At 38.0% G+C, this 25,351-nt stretch overlaps 1 protein-coding gene and 1 long non-coding RNA gene across 12 annotated transcripts; one reads left to right on the top strand and one right to left on the bottom strand.

Moving 5' to 3' along the window:
- Positions 1–694: 694 nt before the first annotated feature.
- LOC132161322 (active breakpoint cluster region-related protein-like) lies at positions 695–25,208 on the bottom strand. 11 transcript variants are annotated; one of them, XR_009438128.1, is made up of 9 exons: positions 22,785–23,048; positions 21,910–21,975; positions 21,717–21,813; positions 21,551–21,604; positions 21,332–21,436; positions 21,094–21,220; positions 20,554–20,715; positions 18,959–19,139; positions 17,924–18,843 (listed from the first exon to the last, which is right to left on the bottom strand). XR_009438128.1 is itself a non-coding variant. In XM_059571289.1 (6 exons), exons 3-6 carry the CDS (start codon positions 6,578–6,580, stop codon positions 1,091–1,093), a joined length of 456 nt encoding a protein of 151 aa, XP_059427272.1. In that variant the 5' UTR covers positions 6,581–6,597; positions 17,159–17,205; positions 20,919–21,463; the 3' UTR covers positions 695–1,090. The 11 variants fall into 11 exon arrangements, 3 of the variants coding, with proteins under 3 accessions (XP_059427272.1, XP_059427271.1, XP_059427270.1); XR_009438123.1 differs by lacking the exon at positions 22,785–23,048 and adding an exon at positions 25,130–25,208 and having other exon boundaries at positions 21,094–21,436; XR_009438122.1 differs by having other exon boundaries at positions 21,094–21,436; positions 22,794–23,046.
- On the top strand, positions 9,191–11,082 carry LOC132160568 (uncharacterized). Its single transcript, XR_009438044.1, has 2 exons — positions 9,191–9,281; positions 10,655–11,082. It is a non-coding gene; the product is annotated as an uncharacterized LOC132160568 (long non-coding RNA).
- Positions 25,209–25,351: the final 143 nt, after the last annotated feature.

Genomic DNA, 25,351 nt, shown 5'->3' with positions numbered 1-25,351 from the left:
CTTTTATTTGACTAAAAATGGAGAAATAAGGTCACATCAACATTTACCCTTGTTAATACAGTATACTCAATATCTTTCCAACAGAAGTAAAATACACAAGTTTTTAATTTCCTTTTATATTAAAATATCAAATAGTCTGCAATCTAACAGTGCTTATGAAGTATGTCACTGGCTTTATAGCAGAAAAGCTTCATTTTTCCCTCCGCTCTGCCAGTGGTCTTCAGCAGAGTAAAAATTATAATAATAATAATAATTAAATAAAATCAAAATACATGAACCTTTGTTATCCTGCCCACTTTTCATTTGACAAGCTGATCATGCGTGTAAAAAAAAAAAAAAAAAAAAGGCAATTACACAGATCTTTCTACAGAGTAAACTGAAGTATCACCAGACACTTCAACTTGCAAATGTGTCAGGAGATGATTTTTCTCCAAATCAAGATCATTTTCATTTTTCCAAGTATAATCTCACTACATTGCATACCACGACTGGTCCCAAAAGCTGGCTGATTTAACTGTTAGTATCGCTCTTCTACTGTATAATCAAGTCTATACTGACAGGAAGTTAAAATGAATAAAAAACAAATAGACCACAAAATTGCACAAAAAAAATTGGAGTCTCAAATTGTACTGAAATGTACAGGCACAATTAACAGTATATATTCATAATAAATAGGGCAATGGATGTACTTCAGAGGAAATGGCAGAACGGATGCAGACATCCCAGCATGCATCTGCAACTCAGACGAACCAACCTCCTGAGACACAACCTTCAGATGGGACGGTACATGATGTGTTTGAAGTGGTAGTATGTGTGTTTGTGTTTGGCAGGACACCTGCGTGATAAGTGCAACATTTGTATAAGGTGATGCTGAATCCTGGGCTCGCTCAGATGGTCCTCCTCTCGCTGCAGTTCTTCTCCACACTGGAGCCAAGCTTAAGCTCCCTTTACACATGAACATGACTGGAGACAACAAACGCAGGGGAGAATGGCCACAGGCTCGCTCTGTCTCCCCGTTGGACCGTTGGCTTTGTACACACAAAAAAACAATGTTTGAGAGAAAGGGAGTCTCTGTTGTCGGAGTTAGACGTCAGTTGAGAAATAGTGTGTTCTTCTTCAGCTCAGCGAAGGATATGGGTGGATGCTGCAGGTAGTACAGCAATACCTGAACCTGTGAAGAGAGAGAGGGATTCATGACACTTACATTCTCAATCATGTGTCAAACGATCAGCATTATTCATCCACACCACTAGATGGTGCTGCAACTGAGTTTAGTCTGATGAAGAAACAGGATACTACTACTTTTTAACACGGAACAAGCCATATCAGAATAAGTTCAGAATTGGTACTGATGATTATTATTATTAGTAGTTGTAGTATTAAGACTAATGCCCTGTTCACACCAAGAACGATAACTATAAAGATAACGATACTAGTTTTCACACCAGTGAACGATATCGTCTGTTTATTCTAAGCGTATGCTCGTTTGCCACTTTAAATTCTCGAGCTCAATCCAGCAGGATGGATTCTGATTGGCTGTCAATGTTTTTATCTTTCATCAGCTGGAAAATCGTTCTGAAAATGATTCCAACGATACCGTTTTTCTGGCGGAGAATATAGTTGTGGTGTGGACTCTGCTATTCTTTAATACTCAGAACGATTTTTAGAACTATATCTTTATCGTTATCTTTATAGTTATTGTCCTTGGTGTGAACGGGCCTTAAGAGTATATGAGCTTTAAATTATTAATAATAATAATTATCATCGTCATTATCATCATTCCTCAAGAGATCAAGAAAGCAACAAACTAATAATAGTAGTAGTATTAGTGTTGTTGTTAAGAGTATCAATTTCCAATTATTAATATATTTTATAAAAAATAAAAAGACAAAATATGAGCTCCAAAGTTATACACACTTGGGAATTTTGTCAAAAAATAGCTGTGTGTGTATCTTTTGTTACTGTTACTGTTATTATTTCTCTAAAAAACGTTTGCAAAACGTTTACCTTATGTGCGCTGAATATACGCGATGGCCGGATCAACATTCTGTGCAACGTAATATAACCAATCCAGGGGTTTTTCTGCATTGATCTTTTTTTTTGGCGGCTGTCAAAGCCTTATTTGATCGGTGAGTGACAGTGACAGGGCGCGTACGAGAGAGAGCCCCGGCTGCACGCGCACTCACAGTCTTCAAACAACACGAGTGCTTCTTGCTCTCTCTCTCTCCCTTGTGCATATTAATCAAAATCATTAAACATGATAGAAAAAGGGCGGAACGCCAAAGTTTCACGCGCGCTCGCGCACTCACAATCTTCAAACTACACGAGCGCTGTCTTGCTCTCTCTCTCTCTCTCTCTCTCTCTCTCTCTCTCTCTCTCTCCCTCCCTCCCTCGTGAATATTAACCAAAATCATTAAACATGATAGAAAAAGGGCGGAACGCCAAAGTTTCACGCGCGCTCGCGCACTCACAGTCTTCAAACTACACGAGCGCTGTCTTGCTCTCTCTCTCTCTCTCTCTCTCTCTCTCTCTCTGTCTCCCTCTCTCCCTCCCTCCCTCGTGAATATTAACCAAAATCATTAGACACGATAGAAAAAGGGCGGAACGCCAAAGTTTCACGTGGAGCATTCGGAGATTTTTTTTTCTCCATGACAGGCTGCTGGCTCCCACTGTTAATGGTTTTTTTTTTTTGGAAAAGCACTCTCTGTATTAGCTTAAAGCCCTCAAGTTTACATTTACATACTGTATTCTTTCAATTGCTCTAAACAAGTATTTTGGGTGACATTTTTTATTGAATGCTAGACATCAAGTTGTTGTTATTTTCATCTGAAAGAACTTCTTTTTTCAGTAAGCTAGGCCCTGTGTTCAGTAAGCTTGTTTCAGTAAGCTATGTGTTTTCAAGGTTTCAAGGTTTTATTGAATGCTATCTCTATACAAGTGCAAAGTAATGCATTCTTAGTCAGTCTTTTATTTTGTAATTTTAAGAGCAATAAACATATATTGCAATGTTAAGGAATTGATGTTTTTTTCATTCAGATATGTAAATCAACATGTATAAATTGTTAGTAGTCAATTAATGGGGAGATAATCGAAATCAAATCGGTCTGGGAAAATTAATCGTTAGTTTAATCGATGCATCGAAAAAATAATCGCTAGATTAATCGTTTCAAAAATAATCGTTTATCCCAGCCCTACTCAGGCCGCTTGTTCAGTTTCTGATATATCATTGTACAATCCATAACAGCAAACATCAACAGTCAAAGAGTCTCTTCAGATCCACTCACACAGTAAACCTGCTGCTTTAGATGAGCAACACATGAGCGCATAAACGCACGAGTGAGCTAAAGAAGCCCAGGACTCTGCTCTCAGCATAAGGGCAGTGTTACCGCAATAATCAGTATTACTGTAATAATGTAAGTGCTGACGTGGATCTACAAACTGTCAAACACACCAAACCACAACGCATTAACTGATATATGATATATCCATGCTGGGAAAGACAGTGTAAAGCCCTAAATGGGCGGTGAGAATGTAAGCCAGGACTGACCTGTGCCATGACATCATGTGACCAGATGTCAGAAGCCAGTGTGACGTTGGGTTTACTGATCTCCGACTCTGACGGTCTCAGCAGAGTGGGGCCAAACACTGTGCCCAAATTATGCAGAGACATCTTATTTACCGGCTCCTTCTCTGCCACCCTAAAATGAGAGGAAACAAACACAAACACAAAACTGAATCACATCTTATTAAACTATTATTAAGTTGAACAGAGTTTCTAATGACTTGGCACATGTACTGTAGCTCAAGTGTGATGTATAGAGCTGTCCAGCAGGTGTCCACAGTGAGCGGTGTTGTTAACTGAATCCAGCACGTGCGGTTTGTGTCTGTGACATTTTAATGGCCAGTGGTTAGACTTGGCAATATGGCCTCCAGAGAGATTATTTGTGACAAAGTATATTTTCAAATCTGGAATCAATCAGCAGCCGTCTTTAGTGCCACGATTCTTCAGAAATAATTCTTATATGATGTTTTGGTGCTCAAGAAACATTTCAATGTAGAAAACAGCAGTTTTCAAGAAGCTGTTTTCACTGCTTTATATTTTTTGGAAACCTTTAAAAAGGTTTAAAAACCTTTGATGCGGTAAAATAAAAAATAAAAAACTGTTTTCAAGAAACATAATAAGGGAGTACCATATAATTGACAATAAATCAGCATATTAGACTGATTTGTGAAAGATCATGTGAAACCCTTATGTGGTGTTCGGGTCAATTTGACCCGGAGAAGATCTTCTTTTTCCCTGAAAATACTAGTTAATGTTATCGCTTTGGACTGAAACTTAGTGAATTTGTTCCCAAAGGGTATAACTAAATCTTTCTTACTTTTTTGTGGGGGTTTTGTTACCTTGTTACACTTGTGGTGTTCCCGGTCAAAAATGACCGGCCTATAAAAAATAGCTTATAAATCACTCATTATACCATATTTTCACCCAATCTTGGATTCAATCTTTTTGTCAACTTGTTCTCTTTCAATTAGGACTGGTTTTATATTTCTGTTTGCATCTGATTAATCGTGGGCCTCATTTATCTGAGAGTAGGCATGGTCAAAAATAGTCACAATGGCCGACCATTGAAAGTGAATGGGAGAGACTGAAAATAACAACAGTTTAGTTTTCAGGAGCATGTTCATTATTTTCATGTACACATATGAGCATATGTGCTTGCAAACATCGAGCCCGTGGACCTGTGCATGTATTGATACATTTATACACACGCTACCCAGACACACACACACACACGTTAAAACACACAAACTTTGAGTATTACACACATTCTTTTCCACAGAGAGAAATTTGATCCTACCCTAACCTGCATCTAATATACATTTATCCATCTGACATTACCACACACACACACACAAACACAAACTGGCCGTGACTGCAGTGACCCGGCTTCAAAAGAATCTTTTGTTCTATGTTCTTGTTTCATCACAGCTTCCAGACAAAATATTATGACATTTTGTTTTGGAACTGTGAGGTTCTCAAACAGAACTAGACAATATTTACAAATATACATCATGTGATAGCACAGGCATATTTAAAAATGCTTTTGTTAGTCACTTGCATGAGTTCACACAGAGACCGTCACAGTTTCTTATTTTGGTTAGTTCATAATTTGGAAAAATGAAAGAAAATGAACAGTGTTTGATTTGTGTTCTCTATATGACAGCGTTAATGTGTTTATTTTTTGTATGTCACAATGGTCAGATTTGTCAGGGAACAGCACAAGTGTTACTGTGCACCCCTTTTCTGAAAATTAAAGCATTTCAAAATACAAGCCCTGTGTTTTGTAATCTTTTACATTCACTTTCAATGGCTGGCAATTTTTGACCGGGAACATCACAAGTGTGACTTTGGGCCATTTTGTACAAAATTTCCTGTTTAAACATTAAAGTAGGCTAGTGTGATCAACAGTGAAACTTTTTTTCACCTTTTTCACAATATTGACAAAATTATTAACAAATAATGCTTTTTTCACTCAAAAACTGAGGTGCATAAGCTCAGATAAATGACTCCTACAATAAAATAGTTTGAAAATTAAATGCAAAACCAGTCCTAATTGAAAGAGAACAAGTTGACAAAAAGATTGAATCCAAGATTGGGTGAAAATATGGTACAATGAGTGATTTATAAGCTATATTTTATAGGACGGTCATTTTTGACTGGGAACACCACAAGTGTGCCATATTTTTTACAAAACAAAAGTTTCAAAACAAAATTCCTGGTGAAACATTAGAGTAGACTAGTGTGATCAACAATACCAATTTTCTTCAGATTTTATTTAATATTTCCAAAATTATTCAAAAATGTAAAAAAAAAATACTCAAAAAATGAAATGCCTACTCTCAAATAAATGAGGCCTATGATTATTCAGATGCAAATCAAAATATAAAACCAGTCCTAATTGAAAGAGAACATGTTGACAAAAAGATTGAATCCAAGATTGGGTGAAAATATGGTATAATGAGTGATTTATAAGCTTTTTTTTTTATGGGCCGGTCATTTTTGACCGGGAACACCACAGGTGTTATAGGGTTTTGAACACCACATGTGGGTTAAAACTAGAATAATTACTAATTTGTTGGTACCCATTAAGAATGATAAATAAATCCTACTAAATTATGTTTTTGAAAAGGTAAAAATGCAAGTTAAACATGAGTGCGTGAAATGCTCTTACCTCTTCAGGTGTTCCAGTAGAGTGAGGAATGTGATGAGATTTGGGTCTGGTAGTGACCGCAACAGATGCATCATGCAGTTTTCTTTTGCCGCAGGATCTGATAGAGCTATGATGAAGAGGAGTTTGATAAAGTGGAGTGTTATTACACATCTAAACATGACTCCTATTTGCTACTAATCACGCAGTGGTGTGGTTTTAAGTGTGAAAGATTACAGATGAAAGGCCATACCAATGCCCTCCATGAAGGCCGGGTACAGTGGGTCTGTGAGAAGAGGTTCTGAAAGCTCCCTGAAGTACAATTTCAGTGTCCCTGCTATGGCACTGATGTCCATATCACTCAACATCATCAGGATATCTTTGGTATCTGAGAGAGAGAGAGAGAGAGAGAGAGAAAGAGAGAGCGAGAGAGAGAGACAGAGACAGAGGGAGAGAAAGAGTGGATGATTTGCCATCACAACAAACGCTGCAGGAAACACTCATGCAGGCTGAGTAATAAAGCTCCTGGTATGACATATGACATAATAGTGAGTAAAACATGTATGCTAGCCGAAGCCACAGCTCTGGATGGTCCCTACAGACAGTGTGTGTGTTTGTTTACTGAGCCAGCCGACAGCTGGAAGGGGTCAGACCTCTGCGTGGCCTTTCCCACAACACTGCTGCTGCTTTTAGACTCAAGACACGGGCCTCCACTGACCTCACATAACCAGAGAGAGAGAAAACAGGGTTGCAACTAACTATTATTTTGATAATCGATTAATCTGTCGATTAGTTTTACGATTGACCGGTTTATGTACTTATATTTAGGTTTGCCCATTTTCCCCCAAGTAAATTATTAATAAAGGGTCTTTATCATTCAGCATATATTTTTAAGAGATTTTAACCATTTTGCATTGTCATATCCTAATCAAAAATATACCTGGAGTTGTTTTATTATGTGTTAGTAATCCTTTGTCAAACTCTTCTGCAATCAAAACACTGACCCATACTCTAGCAAATTTCACAAGGAGATTTCGAATAATGTTTTCACCATGGCAGTCCTTAGAGCTCCTTAAGTAGTTTAACATGGAATCTTTCAGAACATATTTTCACGAAGAATAAGGATAAAACAGAACAAAATTGCAGTACATTGCATTTTTTTATTTACTGGGAAACAGCTTTATAGCTTATGCTGTGAAATTGTAAACAATCCTTCGAAAAAAGTGCCAATGGCATAAAACCTGAATGAAACTCACATTTTAAAGTAAAATCCATCAGAAGGTTGTCCAGAAAAAAAAAATGGACACACAAAAACCTGCTGTGTGAAAAAGAGCAGTGAATAATTAGAAAAAAGTGCATTTCAAATATATTTAAACATTTACCTCTCTCATTCAGTCATAATTAGGCTGCAAGACTGAATTTTGAACTGGTAAACGACAAACTGATTACAGAACATGCTTGTAAAGCTTTAAATGTTAACTGTTAAAAAGGAATGTTATCAGCTTTTACGACTAAACATTTGCAAACAACATTGTACTGGAGAATCTGCACAAATAAAAGTCTTAGGGGCAGTTCACATATCGCGCCTAAAAACGCGTGGAAAACGCTAGGCGCACTGCTTTCTCCTTCTTTCCAAAGCGCTCGGGCAGAAGCGCCCCTGAGGTGTCTGCCTTTGCTAAGCAACCATGACGTGCTCTCTCCATGAAGACGCGGAAATTTCAGCAAAGGATAAATGGATTTGCAGCTTTAAAAATCGCTTGCAGTAGCTCTGCTTTTGAATTTATTTCAAAATGGCAATCCATATACAACTATGATCAGCTGTTTCTTCATCTTGGCTGAGCTTTCAACGTTGTTACGGGAAAGGATGAAGCTGGTTGGTTAGTTCTTGTCACATGACCCGCGGTGCGCTTGCGGCATTCTGAAAAGTTGAAATGTTTTTAACTCGATGCGCAACCGCGTCGCTTCCATTATGAGCGCGCATACCGTGCACCTACATTGGAAATAACGAACTTGAGCGCGCAAAAGACGTGATATGTGAACGGCCCCTTAAACAGTTCAGTAGTGCAGAGTTTACAGGTTACTCTTCTTGGGGGGCGGTGCGAAGATGGCGGGTTGAGCAGACGCGTTTGTCGAAGCTCGTGTCAGTTGTTCCCAAATGTTAATTTAAGGTGAGCAGTTCCTACTGTTTTACATCAAAATGTCCACACAAAAATTAGTTAAACCTGCCAAACTAAAACTTGACCCTAAAGGCAAAGATTCCTGCCAAACTAAAACTTGACCCTAAAGGCAAAGATTCCTCATTTAATGTTGAAAAGACAGATGAAGCGATAGACATGGAGCATGATTATGCAATGGAGATTGTTGTGAATAATAAGAGAGAACGTGGAAATGGCTCCCTGCCTTCAACTCCGAGCAAGATTTCTGCCGAAAAAAGACCTAAGCCAAATACTGAGGGTGAGAAGTCCGGAATCTCCAATGAAACTATTTTGGAGGCGATTCTAAATCTGGAAAGGAGGGTTGATGAGAAGTTGGCGGATTTAAGCGAACAATCCAAACAGAGCAGCGTTATGATTGCAAGCTTAACGAAGGCGATTCAGTTCAACACGGAAGAGGTGAATGAGTGCAAAAAAAGAGTGAAGGACTTGGAGTCACATAATGATGATCTTCGCAAGGAGAACCGGGATCTTAAGGTGAGGGTTAGAGAACAGGAAAGATACAGAATGAGATGGTGCCTCCGTATCAAAGGCATAGAAGAGAAAAAAAGACGAAGACATCAGATCAGTGGTTATCCAAACCCTTGGTAAGATTGCACCCGATTTGGAGCCAAAGCTGGAAGAAGCTGTTGATGTTGTTCATCGGCTGGGAAGAAAGATGGACAGTAGAAGCAGGAACGTCATTGTGCTATTTGTACAAAGACGGGTGAAGGACGAAATCTGGCATCTAAGCAAAGATTCTCCAGTCTGCAAAAAGGAAGGGATTCGATTGATCAAGCTAGACGGGCAGGAAAGAAGGTTTTCTTTAGCGGTCCGTATGGCTTTTTTGAAGGGCGGCAGATTAATGTTGATTAGGGGTGTGACGATTCACTCGTTTTCTCGATGCATCGATTACAAACCCTGTCAATTCATATGCATCGATCTTGAAACATGATTTTTGAATCGTGAATCGCCGATCTTGGACAGTAATCGATTCAAATGCTAAGAATCGAATGAATCCCGATTTCTATAGCGATTCAATGCTTTCAAAATGTATACACATTAAATTACTACACGCACGAATTAATGGAGACCTTGAAGAGTGTTCGTGAATCCTCTTATCTGTCCTTCACGCGCTCCACTGTTTACCGCCTGAGACTGTCACAGGATTTCGCTCGCGCTCCATTCGTCTCTGACGCAGCTGACGTGTGATCTATAGGGCTCGTGGCCAGTAATGCTAACGTGAAGTAGTTTTACTTTTCTGTAGTTTGTCAATGGCTCTCTGCGTCTTACCGACGGAGTTACCGGAGCAGTCGACAGCTGTATTTATTGCATGGACGGAGCAGAAATAAATCATACGCACAGTTCCACTGAATGATAAATGTGTTTAGACAATGCGGATGAACCGAGTATATGAAGGAAACTTTTAGAATTAACCACAGCATTAACAACGACCTTGAAATAAGAGCGCGAGATTTACTATCTGATAATCAGATGCATGAAAGTAGCGTTTGTTTCATTAGCAAACAGACATCTGACACGTTTTCTCTCAGAATCATTCGCTGATAATTAAATGTAGTCTAGTATATAAAACAATCATAAAATTGCCATTAGGAAAAAATATATATTACAAATGATTGATTATTGTCCAGCAGTGTATTTGATTTATTACAGCTAATTATAAGTAATTAAAAAAGAAGATAATTCCTTGTAAAAAAAAATTATAATAATAATAATTATAATTATTATTATTATTAATATTATATAGGCTACATACATAAAATGATTGTATTTGACATTTCTGTCACTTCTGTAATTATGGCTACGCCCCTGGTGTGACAAAATGTTAGCTTATACATAATACTCTTTAAGCTCTTTTTTAAAAACTTGGCTTACATACATTTTTACGTATGCCATGTCGCATCATTAAACTATCATTTAACAATGGACAAAAGTTTTTTTTTTTAACCTATGGTTCTCTAAACATAAATGCTACTGTAATGTGCCCCCTCACTAAGCATTTAAAGAATTTAGTAGAAGCATTTAAATAATCCCATGCATGCACTTAAAGAAAGCAGAATCGAATCGTTATAATCGAATCGAATCGAATATAATTGTGAATCGAATCGAATCGTTCTAAATTTTTTACAATTTAAAAAATCGTTCTTGAATCGAATCGAAAACCTATGAATTGTAAATTGAATCGAATCGCTGCCTTGCCAAAGATTCACAGCCCTAATGTTGATGGATGAGGTGTTAATTTTAGGACAGTGGGTAATTTTGTTTCATTGGGCAACTGGAGCTCTAATTGTAAGTTTACAGGTTAAGCAGATTCTGAGTGTCAAGTAGGTGTTTTATAGTTTAATTTTTGCTTTTATTCTTTTTTTTTTTTTTTGTAGAGTTTTATGGTTAAGGCTGGTTATGGTTCTCTCAATGTAAGGGGCTTGAAAGACATTGTAAAGAGAAAGGCAGTTTTTTTTTTGTTTTGTAAAGGGCAAAAAGTTCATTGCCTGTTTTTACAAGAGACTCATTCAACAGACTAGGATGCCTCTTTTTGGGCTAATCAATGGGGTGATAAGATTTTTTTCAGCCATGGTTCTAACCGTTCTGGAGGTGTGGCAATGTGTTTCAACAAATGTCCTAGGGGAATTCATTAGTTATAAAGTTGATGGTAATGGTCATTGGCTAATGGTGGTACTTAAAATTGATGATATTTTTTTCATTTTATTTAAAGGCCGTGTTGCAAGGTACATTTTTTTACGAATTTGTGCAATTTGCTTGATGGTAATAAACATTTAAACTGTTATCCATTGTATTTTATGTTGTTGGGTATCACAAAACGGAATATAATACGAAAAAGCTCGTAATCACTATTTCATACCACGACTAACGACTTTGTACCGTTCCAGGCAAGTTACGCCAAACTTTCTGAGTGCAAGGAATTGTAACTAGATTATTATTTTTTTTTTGCAACGGTACATTGACCTAAAATCGTTTTTTCAACATGTGCCACTTGCATAAACTGCATCCGTAGGCAGTATTATCCGTAGGGGCTGTCAATGTTGTTTCGCGTGCTGTGTGACCTCGGAACTCGAAATACATCGATCTAGTACGAGACACGAGTTCACGGGTGGGAAGTCACGAGTTTGATTGCCGTTCCTGTGCACTTTCATGGGTTTAAGGTTGGAAAAACACGGGTTACGGGTTGCCTGGAACGCGGCATCATACTAGACTGAGGCTACCTTTCCTCGACTTCTCCCCAACGTGACGTCATCGCAGAGTTGCATAAAAAAACCGTTAATATCAAAAACTTAAAAAATAGGTCTTTAAGACTATTTTTGAGAAATTTTAAAAATGATATACATGTCTTGAGTGATTTATGTACCCATTAATCGAAAGTGGTGGTTAACCTGCAACATGGCCTTTAATATTTATGGCTTTAACAATGCAGCTCAAAATCAGAAATTAATAGAAGATGTCTCTGAGGTGATTACAGAAACTAAATTAAAAAACCCAACAGATAATATTATAGTAGGAGGGGATTGGAATATGGTTCCAGATGAGTGGAAGGACAGATGGCCTCCCAGACTTAACAAACAGCGGCTTAATGTTTCCATTGAATTTTTGAAATCCGAAAATAATTTGTATGACATTTGGAGAGATTTATATCCTGACGCTGAATGTTTTTCCTGGTTTAAACCTAATGGGGAGAGCAAATCCAGAACTGAATATTGGATGGTAAGTAACAATATTATAAAATTTGTTTCTCAATCTTCTATTTTTAAAGCTCCGTTAACCGATCACTGCTTTATTGATCTTGTGCTAGAACCTGTGGGTAAGCAATTTAGAAACAAAGGTTATTGGAAGTTCAATGCCCATCTTTTACAAAATGAAGAATTTTGTCGTAAAATTAAGGAATTGATTAGAAATATAGAGATAAATGATTCTTTTGACTGTAATGTAAGCAAATGGGAATATTTAAAATTAGAGAATTCTCCATACAATTTTCTAAGAAAATATATAAAGAAAAAAAGATTTTTGAAAATAACCTAATTCCTGAAATAAGTTTGTGCTGTACTAATCCTGTGTTAAATAATGAGGAAAAAAAAAAGAGGCTGATGAAGCTGCAAAATAAATTAGATCATCTTTATTTGGAGAGGGCACAAGGGGCCCTTTTAAGGTCACGTGACAGGTGGATTAAGGATGGAGAAAATAACTCTTCATATTTTAGTAATTTGGAAAAAAATAGGCAACAAAGAAACTCCATTGATAGTTTAATGATCCAAAATGAAGAATGCAAAGATTTAAGAAGAATTGAAAAAGAAGTGTTTGTTTTATTCTAATTTATATTCTTCAGATTTTTCTTCAGATGACTCTGATCTCTTTTTTGCCAAAATTCTAAACAATATTCCACACATTGATAACTCGTTTAAAAATTTATGTGATTCGGATCTTAAGAGTTGAAGAATTGGATTCAGTTGTTATGAAGTTGCCTTTAAATAAATCTCCAGGGACTGATGGATCACCAATAATTTTTTTTTTACATTTTTTTGGAAGGATTTAAGGATTTTATTATTTAATGCCCTAGCAGAAGCTATTGAAAAGAAAGAGTTGATAGAAAGTATGAAGCAAGGATTAATAGGGCACTGACACTGGCAAAGATAAAAGAGTTTTAGATCATTTGAGGCCTGTTACTTTACTCAATACGGATTATAAGATTTTTTCTGGGGCTATTGCTGCTAGACTGAAAAAAGGTATTTCTACTATAATTAGTGAGACACAGTCAGGCTTTTTAGAAGGAAGGTCAATTCATAATGTAAGGTTGGTTTTAGACTTACTAGTGAGGCGGTTCAAGGAAGTGGATTTCTTATTTTTTTAGATTTCTTTAAAGCATTTGATGCGGTAGAGCATCCATTTATTTTGAAAACTTTGAAGCACTTTGGTTTTGGAAGAAGATTTATACATTTAATTGAAATGTTATATAATGATATCAATAGTTCGGTAGCTCTAAGTTATAGAACTTGCACACGATTCCCTATTAAAAGGGGAATTGGTCAAGGCTGTAGTAGTTCCCCATTATTGTTTATTATAGTAGCAGAGTTGCTATCGATATTGATTAAAAATAATGGTATTGAAGGGTTATCAGTGTTGGATAGTATAATAAAATAATAATAAGTCAATTTGCAGACGACACAACATTGTTTTTAAAAAATGAACAACAAATTCCTTTAGCTTTACATTCGGTTAATATGCTTTCTAAGGCTTCTGGCCTGTATCTGAATTTAAAGAAATGTGTAATGTTAACTTTACTTGAGTTTCCTTTACAATCATTATTCAATATTCAAATAAAGAAGGAATTAAAATATTTAGGGATTATTATCTCTAGAGAGAGAGTAACAATGGAGAATAAAAATGTATGGAATAACATAGAGAAGTGTAAATTGATATTGAATAGTTGGCTGCAAAGGGATCTTAAAATCTTTGGAAGAGTTCTTTTGTCCAAAATGGATAGTTTGTCTAGACTCATCTACCCAGCCTTTTCCATGCCCATTTCAACAAAAATGATTAAAGCAATAAATAAGATGAATTTTAAATTTATTTGGAGGAATAAATGTCAGTACATAAGAAAGGATGACATGATTAAAAAGTATGAAGATGGTGGAGTAAATTTGATTGATTTTGATGTTATGAATGGTGTATTGAAATTAAAATGGTTAAAATCCTTCATATGTAATCATCAATCCTTTTGCTATATTGTCCCAAGTGCAATTTTTAAAAAATTGGGTGGAATTAATTTCCTTTTACGGTGTGATTTTGAGTGTACCTCTTTACCAGTAAAACTTTCTGACTTCCATCAGCAAGTGCTGCTTTATTGGAAATTATTGTTTAAGCATAATTTTACGCCCCATAACACTCCACTTTGGAATAATAGATATATAAAATTTGGTAGAAAATCATTTTTTTTTTTAGGTATGGAAATCCAAAGGGATTTGGGCTGTTGCCCATTTTTTGGATTATAATGGGAATTTGTTATTACAGAGAGTTTTGTGAGAAATTCCGACTGCAAACAGAACTAACAAATATTGCTACATGTGTGACTGCATCATATAATTACTATTAATTAATAATATTGATAGTTCATCATCTAGCTGACTACGTCTTGTATTATTATTTTTATTTTTCTAAAATCCTGTCAAACGTGCACAAACTACTAGCTACTACTAAATATTGTAGAAACATAATTTTCTGTCAAGTTGCTTTGTAACGATTTGTATTGTAAAAAGCGCTATACAAATAAACTTGAATTGAATTGAAAAAATGTACCATATGTACAATATGTACAATATTTACAATCGAATTATTAGAGCCATTCCAGTTGCTTTAAGAGTAATCGTTAAAGAAGATATTGTGAACTCAAAAGTGTCCCCGGAATTGAGGCAGCTTTCCTTAGAAGGTCATGATTTTTGTAATAAAAAAATGCTCTAATAGAGTTATTAGAACTATTAGCACGACCAGGTGCTAAAGGCTTTGGCGGACTCCATCTGCACAGCGATCCAGCTCAGCAAGACCCAGGTAGCCCCCAAACAGGCAATCACCTTCATTAGAGCTGGGCAGAAGGAACAATTCCACCGGCCTAGCTCTACGGGGGGGCTCCTCTCCACTGCTCGTGATTGGCAGCTTCAGGTTGACCTTGGAAGACAGCTTAAGTTCCCAGGCAACATCACAGCCACTTCTCTCCACCCAGACATGGTGCTAACATCGGAGTCTACCAAGCAAGTGGTTATCCTGGAACTAACTGTCCCCTGGGAAGACCGTATTGAAGAGGCCCACGAGCGCAAGAAGGCTAAGTACGCAGGGCTCAGCTCGGAGTACCGGAACAATGGCTGGAAAACTCGCTGCGAGCCAGTCGAGGTCGGGTGCCGAGGCTTTGCTGGCCACTCACTGCTGCGAACCCTCAAACTCCTTGGAGTGAAAGGACTGCAATTGAAAAAAGCCACCGCAAACATCTTAGAGGCCGCAGAGAGGACTTCTCGGTGGCTGTGGATCCGTTGGGGGGGATCCATGGAGCAACATGCCACTTGGACACAAGCCGGGGACTGATCACCCCCGGCTGGGTCGCCCGGGTGAGGGTGTATGAATATTAAAGACCCGAAACACCCTATGACCTCGGGTTTTTCACTGATGACGTGTTCAAGTAGCACCAGAAGGTGTATTCAAACTCTATTAGAAAGTTGATTTCACTGGTTTTATATCAAAACCCAATTAGACGAGAATATGTGCTTAAAGATTTTGATAGGAATGAAGTTAAAAAAAATTGAAAAAACTAATTGTCTTACCCCCTCCCTCCAAAAGTTAAAGAGGTGTGCTTCAAGATTATAAATGAGATTTATCCTACCAAAGAATTTTTAAGGTTAAAATTTAATTTTGATACAAATTATTGTTTTTTGTGAAAAAAGTATTGAAACTCTAGAGCATGTTTTTTTTGGTGTGATTCAGTTCACTTCTTTTGGTGTGAGATGCAAAAGTGGATATGTTCCAAAGATGTTGAATTACCACCATTCAATGTGAAGGTAGTTAGGTTTGGTATTTTTCATGAAAACAAAGAGTTAGAATTTTTTCTCAATTCTCTGATATGGGAGGTTTTTTTATTCACAAATGCAGATGGTTTAAAGCTAAACCCAACTTTATTTATTGGTGTAACGAGCTAAAACTTTTATATAAATCCTTAAAATTTGTTAAAAAAAAAAAGGCCTTAAGCTATGTTGGAATTATATAATTTAATTTAAAAGCCCTTTTTGTAGTATTGTTTTCTTTTTATTTATTTATGCATTTGTATTATTTTTTATTTTTGATGTGTTTGTTGTTATACGCTTGGTTAGGCTCAACCAAGTCTGAATAATTGTGGTTATTTTTTTGAAAATATGTTCATGTACCTTGTTTGGTTGTAATGTTGTTGAAATAAAGGCAAAAAAAAAAAAAAAGGTTACTCTTCTTTTTTGAAGGCTCAAAGTAAAGCACTCCCACATCCGTTGAATGCTGCAGAGACGCTGTTCGGGAAGCACGTGACATAAAACGAGGCCAGCTATTGGCTATTCGCTACTTCTCCTGCTGTACTGGTTGAGTAAAACCTCCGGTGGCTCATTACTGCTACACTTTGGTCACCGCAGATTTGAAATATGCAAGAAATGAGCCGCTTACGGCAAATAAAAGTTATTTAGCAACTAATCGATGACTAAATCAGTTGACAACTATTTTAATAATCGATTTTAAACGATTAAATCAATTAGTTGTTTCAGCTCTAATTACAAAGAACTCAAGTCAAAAACATGTCACGTCGCACATGTCTGAAGTGCATGTCACACCACTGGAAAGCCTTAAGGCCCGTTCACACCAAGCACGATAACTATAAAGATAACGATAAAGATATAGTTATAAAAATCGTTCTCAATATTAAAGAACAGCGGAGTCCACACCACAACTATAACGATAAAGGCACAGAGAAACGATATCGTTGGAATCACTTTCAGAACGATTTTTTTTTCTGACGAACGATAAAAACATTGCCAACCAATCAGAATCAATCCTGCTGTAATGAGCTCGAGAATTTAAAGCAGCAGACGCGTGTCCGCTTAGAACTGGTGTGGACGCTAATATCGTTATCTTTAAAGTTATCGTTCTTGGTGTGAACGGGCTTTTAATCATCATATCTGATTCCATTGATGCAAGCATAAGTTCTCATTAGGTGTGCGATCATACCTGGTTACGCGTCCGTACAGCATGTTTGTCCTCCTCTGGTCCAGCATCTCAGCGCACACATGCCAGAAGCATATGTTAAACCGCTGGAAAACAAAAACAAGTCTGTGACCTCTGCTTCTTATAGAGATGCAAGAAATTATTTTACGATCTAAATCTGTAAAACAAAAACATGGCTGTGACATTTTATTGAGATGCAAAAAAAAGAAATTAAATATTTTAAGATGTAAATCAGTGATCTCTCCTCCTCGTGGCTCATCTGGGACTGCGCCAAGTAAGCTTAATAGAAAGCCAAGAGCGTAAATATCTGTGTTAGAAGAACTTGGTCCGTGGGCCAGGACTTGTCTTTATATTGAGGTTAATTTCTCTATGAATTGAGGTGAAAATCGGCATAGTTTTCCATATCCAATCACTTATTTCCTGTAAGCAGTGACCATTCAAGAATTTGATGCCTTGGAAACAATAGAACTATATTCATACCTGGTTGTGTGGCCAGACAGCACGTCTGTCCTACACCCGGTGCATTAGGCTGAGACGTAATAGTTCTAGTTATGCAAGACCAATATTCTCTCATCTCCACTCCTGGTGGCGGTATGTATATATATATATATATATATATAGTTTTTTTTAATACAAGATACGAATAGAGTTATTGGTAAAACATATATTTTTTTAATTAAGTAAATGATCAAATTTTTCTTGATTACAAGAAAAGAGTTCCCAACACTATATACAACAAAACTTGTGGGGACTGAGAACAAAAAAAGAAAAGGAACATGTCAACCATATAACCTTAAACAATTACTCAATACTAATAAACAACTAAACAGATAATAGTAACAATAAAAATGAAAATAGTCAGCAGGGGATGCTGCAAAAAGGAAAATTAACTACATGTCAAAAATTAAGAACTCAAAAAAAAAAACATTCCATAGCTTTGTGATATAGAAGTAAAATCTGACACATCCATCTTTTACCATTCCTTGTTGCCTTGTTTTAATTTGCATGGCTGTTGTATACACACCTACACGGGTTCTGATTGGACTGGGACGTGAAAAGCCAGACTTGTTTTAGCCGAGAGACTCATTTTCTGTCGGTATTTGACTACGTCACATGGAAGCATAACATCACTGAGTTCCAAACTGTATTTTAACATTTCTTACCTTTCCTTACCTGCACGATATATATCTCCTTATCGCTACTGATGCTCAGCTTGGCCTTCTTGCTTTCCTCAGGTCGAGATGTAGATGAAGATTATGAAAAGTCGAAAAAGTTTTTGTATCAGACATGATCACATTGGCGATGAAAGGTTTCCTCCTGTGGCACATCAGTTTAAAGGCCGGCCCATCTTTTAAGATTATGTTGATTTTTTTCACTGTAGCCATTGTGATCATTTCTTATCCTGTACATACAAATGGAATTGTTGCATTTTTGATGACTCACCTGGTCCACTGTTTACATGGTGGTGCAGGACGGGTCACTGCTCTCTACTGAGACCAGTAGCGCTTTCACCACATGGACTTGTGCGCCTCCTCTTCTTCTGTGGCTCTGGGCAACTGGAGTTGATGCAAAGAGCCACATAAATGCTTTGTCCAAAATCATTCCTAGTTTCCCTGGGTGAACGGCTTTCCTGGATCATAGGAATTAGTTTACCCTTTAAGCATCTCAAGACGCCCTTTCCGACAGACCTGTACAAAGTAGATATCATCATAATGATCCAGTGAGTTTAAAAATAAATAAATAAGTCTTTCCCTGCTTTCCCTGAGCAACTGGCTTTTCTGCCTTCAGGATGTGGCAGCATACCTTCATAAAAAAAACACAGTGACGGCCCGTCACCATCGAGCATAGGGTTGAGCACAGATGATCGATGTTACAAAGTGGCGTCAGTATCAGAACATTAAACTGGATGGTGCGTGGGGGCCACAACCACAGCTACTGATCGACCATCAACTTCACCAACTCCCTTCTGACAAATAGGGGCTGTCTGCATCAACATAAATGTACTTTAGGACTGTATAAAAACATGCCCTCTAAAATGCCTGTACAAAAACTTTTGCATTTTTACAAATATATACAATATGAGGAATGATAGATAATTTTGTATTTAATGACCAATCAACAAAAAAAAAAAAAAGGCTTACGGTGTGTGATCATACCTGGCTGTGATATAATGTTCCTGCGTCCAGAGCAGAGCAGTACTGTCTGATGAAGAGTTTATAAAGTGGAGCACATCTTAGCCACGGCTCTCCAAATCTCACCGCTCCAGTGAAGAGGAATTCCCCCGTAGGTAGGGTGACCATATTTTGATTACCAAAAACCTGGACACTCGGCCCGGCAATATGATACTCAAAGTTTACTCAAATTTGCTTTATTAATTTCAATACATCTATGCCTCCTCTGTATGGATATAAAATTTGGTAACACTTTACAATAAGGTTCATTAGTTAACATTAGTTAACTACATTAGTTAACATTAACTAATAATGAATTGCACTTATAAAGCATTTATTGATTTTTGTAAATGTTAATTTAAACATTTACTAATACTTTATTAAAATCTTGTTAACATGAGTTAATGCACTGTGATCTAACATGAACAAACAATGAACAGCTTTATTTCGATTAACTAACATTAACAAAAATTCATAAATACTGTAACAAATGTATTGCTCATGTCATGTAAGTTAATACATTAACTAATGTTTAATAAATGAACCTTATTGTAACGTTTTACTGAAAATTTTATATTACAAAATACTATCTATACACGCCAGGACATGATGTGAAAACCAGGACGTTTGGTCACCCTACCCCTAGGCAGCAGCTTTGTTGCATCTTCACAGGCTTCAGATCATATCTATATATATAAAACACGCACGCACACGCGCGCGCGCGCACACACACACACACACACACACCTGTCTCTCCAAGGAGATGCTTCTCTCTGGGCTGTGGCTTGATTGAGAATGATGATGAAGGAAGGGAACAGAGCGCTACTTATGTGAAATGCAAGATGAGTAACACTGCAGAAATAATCACACACACAAATAAACAACAAATGATTTTGAAAATGTAGATGATGAAATGGCTCTTCAAGTAGACTTTCTTCTAAGGGAGCTGGACAAGCGCAACACAGAATGCAATTAACTGATAAGTAAGTTGGACACAGCTTGGAGCAGGAGAAAACTCAGGTACAGAAGAAAGTAAAAGAGCTGAGGAAATACAGGGAGGAGTGGAGTAAAGACGATTAATATTATTTTGTGGTTAAAATGGCATTCCCTGAAATTGTCAAGTCGACTAATCCGTGTAGCAGGAACATTCCGTTCTCAGTTACAATCGCCACAGGGCCAGTCTGGTATGTTGAGAGCATGAATGCAGGTTTGCTGGGCATTGCTAACATTGTTGTGGATTTTTCCTTATACTTCTTGATCCCTTTTACACTCCGGATACAACGTTTTCAGACCAACTGGTTCAGATTGCCTGGTCTGGTACATTGACAGCATGAATGCAAACTGTGAGTAGTGGAGAGACAGCATGTCTGTCCTCCTCTGGTCCAGCATCTAAGCGCACAAATGCCAGAAGCGTATGTTAAACCGCTGGAAAACAAAAACAAGTCTGTGACCTCTGCTTCTTATAGAGATGCAAGAAATTATTTTACGATCTAAATCTGTATCGATTATTATTCCCCACTTTAGCCGTAGTCATCATATCTTATGCCGTACATACAAGTGGAAGTGTGTGTTTCTTTTTTTTAATGATTCACCTGGCCTTGGACCTGTTGAGATGCAAAAACAAATGATCTCCCGCTGGTGCTTATTTGAAGGTCCCGGGGGAGTCTCGGAGACATCTTCAGCATTTTAAAAGGTTCCTTGTAGAATGAATAAACGTATTCAATGTTGCTACATATTTCTGAAACTGTGAGCAGTGAAGAGACTTACCGAATCCCAAACCTGCCCTGAATATAGTTCCAGATGGCTCTACGGAGCATGGAAGTGTCCACACCCAGGTGTCTGGCCATTGTGTTGTGTTGCACTGATGAGGGCAGAGCTGCTGGAGTGGGACTTCCTGTTGGAGGAGACACCGTTCCTGCGGGCTTCTTTTCAGACACTATCTTCTCCGACTCACTGAAAACCAGACATTGTGTTAGAATGAATTGTTTCATTTCTAAAGACTCACCTGGATGCTGTATGGGTCGAGGAAGCTCTGCTATCTCCTGGGACCAGTAGTGCTTTAAGCACATGGGCTGGTGCGCCTCCTCTTTCTGCTGTGTGGCTGGCTGAGCTGATGCACAGAGACCCACAGAGAAAGAAATCTAAAACGCTCTTTGCCACTTACATGCAGAATGTAGATTTCATCATCAGAACTGTGAGTCCAAATGAATAAAATTCTAATTACCTAAAGCATGGCAGTTTGGCTGAGGTCCTTCAGGTCCGTGGGCCAGTACTTGTCCTTATATTGAGGTTAAAATCGGCATAGTTTTGCATATCCAATCACTTATTTCCTGTAAGCAGTGACCATTCAAGAATTTGATGCCTTGGAAACAATAGAACTATATTCATACCTGGTTGTGTGGCCAGACAGCACGTCTGTCCTACACCCGGTGCATAAGGCTGAGACGGTCTCCGAGGGCACGCCGTCACTGTGTTCCTCTGAAAGTTCTGTGAATGCAGTTATATGACTGACATTTGAGAGTGGCTCTAGCCATAAAATGCCATTTTCATCAAGACTTAAATCCACGCCGATATCCATCTCACCATCATCTGCTTCATTAGCCCAAAAAGGTCCCTCAGAAAGCTCCAGAACCTGCATGGTCAGATCTCCTTCAGTCAGTCCGACTGCTGAAAGAGCGCATATTCCATTTGAATGATGTTGCAGCCTAAGATCGCAGGCAGTGTGCAAGCTCAAATCTATTAACATGGGAGCCGAAATAAAAAAGGACACACCACGCAGCCACAACAATATTCTCAGAATAGAACTCAAACAAAAACATTGAATTTTTACTGACCTGTCAGCTTTGTGACATGGAAGTAAAAGCAGACACATCCATCTTTTACCATTCCTGTTGTTTCCTAGTTTTAAGTTGCCTGGCTGTTGTACGCACACCTCCACAGGTTCTGATTGGACTGGACGGTGAAAATACAGACTGTTTGAGCCGATAGACTCAGTTTCTGTCTGTATTTGTCCAAGTCACATGGAGGCATAACGTCGCTAAGTTCCAAACTGTCGTTTATTTTCTTCAACATTTCATACCTTTCCTTACCCATCACCTGAACGACATATATATCTTCATATATGTCTTCATCTTAAACGTTTTTGCATAATAAGAGTTAAAATTGAAAACTACAAAGTGAATGCAATGAAATAAAAACCTTAATTTTAAAATGATAAAATTAGCTTTTGAATGTAACTTAAAGCCACTTTGCTTTCAGTCAAATCTCAAGCTTTCTTTGTGTTTTGATTCATATTCAAGGTTAGTATTTGTAGTTTAGTTACTACTGATTTATCTGTATCTTTTTTTATGCAGTAAATGAGAAGTGGTCAAACTGGCCTTGTTTCTTTGAGATGTACAAAGTAGATCTCATCATAATGAGCCAGTGAGTTTAAAAATAACTTAAATAATAAGTCGTACCTGCTTTACCAGGGCAACTGGCTTTTCTGTAGTTTGCCTTCAGGATCTGGCAGCATAGCTGAATTAAAAAACACATTGACGGTCCGTTACCACTGAACACAGCGTGGAGCACAGATGGTCGATGTTACAGTGACGTCAGGATCAGAACTTTGGACTGGATGGTGCGTGGGGACCTAGGGGCCGTCTGCATGAACATAAATTTACTAAAATGCCTGTACAAAAAGTTTTTTACAAATATATACAATATTAGGTATGATGACAGGCATACAGTGTGTGAGCATACCTGGCTGTGTTATATATATTATATATATATCATATATATCATATCATGTTCCTGCGTCCAGAGCCGAGCAGTACTGTCTGATGAAGTCTTTATAAAGCGGAGCACATCCGGAGGAATTCCCCCGTGGGCCGCAACGTCATAGCATCTTCACAAGCATCAGATCATATATGCACTTCTCTCTGGGCTGTGGCTCTGACCTGAATATCACGACTGCACTGAGAAATCAGCAAATACAAAAACTTTATCCACCAAACACATGGGGGTTTTCGTACTTGCCTTAAACGCCTGGTTCGACCCGGTTCAGCCACTGGATCACAGGCTTCACGTCGCTGTGTTCGTCAGTGCCTGCACCAGTTGGTGCAGAGACATTTCAGTGACATGTGGGTATTGGTACTTGCCAAAAACGCTTTCGTCGAATCCCGAACTTGCACTGGATCTAGATCCAGATGGCGCTACGTAGCATGGAGGTGTCCACACCCTGGTGTGTGGCCATTGTGTTTTGTTGTACTGCACAAACATATTCATTCATATAGAGGTTTTTGCCCTAGACAGAAAAAAAATCCCAGATGATAGCAATCCCTAGCAAAATAGTCCCTTTTGTCGACGTCAATGCCATTTCCTACGACTGCTGTGGATGCTTTTGTTGAAGCAGTCGTATACGTTGCTGAGCAGGCGTAGTCAGGCCAAAACTGAAAGTAGAAGACCCTTGAAGTCTTCTTCAAGTCCTGAAATATGGGCACAACAAGAAGAACCTCATTCATCAAATACATGTGGGTCTTGAATACTTGCCATAAGCGCTTTCGTCAACTTGTTTCATCTGTTGTTCACATCGCTGTTTTCATCAGGCAGGCAGGAGAGTTGTCTGTTGTCCATCATACAGCCACACCTTGCCGACAATGTTACACCTGTACCTGGAACATACAGGGGAACTACAAAAGGACATGACTGAATAAGTATGAAACTCACTCCCCGTATGTGTCCCCCTAATAGCTTCAGTCAGGACCATAGAAATAATTGGGTTACATTTTGAAACGTTCTTTGCCACGAACATGTGAGATGTACATCTCATCTTTAGAATAACTGGAGCATTACACTAATTGGACTCTATGCTAGGAGGATGAGAGAACACAAGAATACTATTAAACACAAACAATACATTCTCTTATTGACAATATATCATTGAACTAAAAATACACGTCTGAACAGACACTACATAGACAATAGGTACTGCCTCCTGGTTCAACATCTGCAGTCTCTGGATCACTGGCCTAACGTCACAGTTAACGCTTCATTTACACATGTGGCTGATGCTGTGCCTCTCTCAACCCCAAACGCCATTTTTTCAGTTTTTTGCTCTCTTCTCTTTAACTTTCGGAAGTCTCTAGAACTAGAAATTTTTTTTCTCGGTGCGACCGATGAGTACAGAACAAAACTTGACCATTTTTCAGAAGCAATAATCAGCCAAATTTGCGAGTCCGGTCAGTGCCTCCAAAATGGCCGATGACGTGCGTGAAAACCCTCTATAAACAAATTTGGCCGCACTTATTTACTTTGAGCGAGTCAATGGCGGCCAACATTTCTAATAGCGGCTGGTGGATTTTGGCTCACTTCTCTGCAAAAAATCAACGAAAACGTCTGGAATATACAGCGGGGAGAGTGTTCGTCTATACGGTTCGTACGAGTTCAGTGCTGCTCGGAATGGTGGAGATTTTTGTTTACCTTTTGAATTGTTTCCTCCCGGGATGCAGATAGTTTTACCTGCCTATTCGGTTGGACAGCGCCATATTTGTCACAGGTAAGTTAATGTTTTCAGATGTAAAGGCTTTACGCATTATTTGTGAAAGTTTGTATCATCATTTGACTCTTATTCTTGTTTTCATGTCGCACACCAAGGCCAGATTATTTTGTTTACATTCGTTTCTGATGACAATTTCTAGTTCATTAAAGTTTATTTTTAAAGTATAAATTTATTTTTGTTTTGCTTAACGTTGCTCAAAGCGTTTTTAAAACATTTATTGTCACATGCAGCAAACATCTCCTCACTGTCCACTAGCTAACTTACCTGTCCCCAGAACACACTGTTAAAAGACGCAGTCTCTGTCGGCCCAAAAAAAACAAACTGGGCTAACAGGCAGTTTGAAACATAACAAATTGTTCCAGCCAATAACCACAAGAAGGATTTGGGGGTGTGGTTAGTGGGCGGAAGAGGAGGAGGGAGCTTTCTTTTACTGTCTATGGGAGGGAGGATCTAGCTAGCCTCTGTTTTTATTTTTATTTTTTTACA

This window comes from Carassius carassius, chromosome 17 (genome assembly GCF_963082965.1).
Source record: "Carassius carassius chromosome 17, fCarCar2.1, whole genome shotgun sequence".
NCBI classification, from domain to species: Eukaryota; Metazoa; Chordata; class Actinopteri; order Cypriniformes; family Cyprinidae; genus Carassius; species Carassius carassius.
This window is presented reverse-complemented; position numbering and strand designations above follow the sequence as displayed.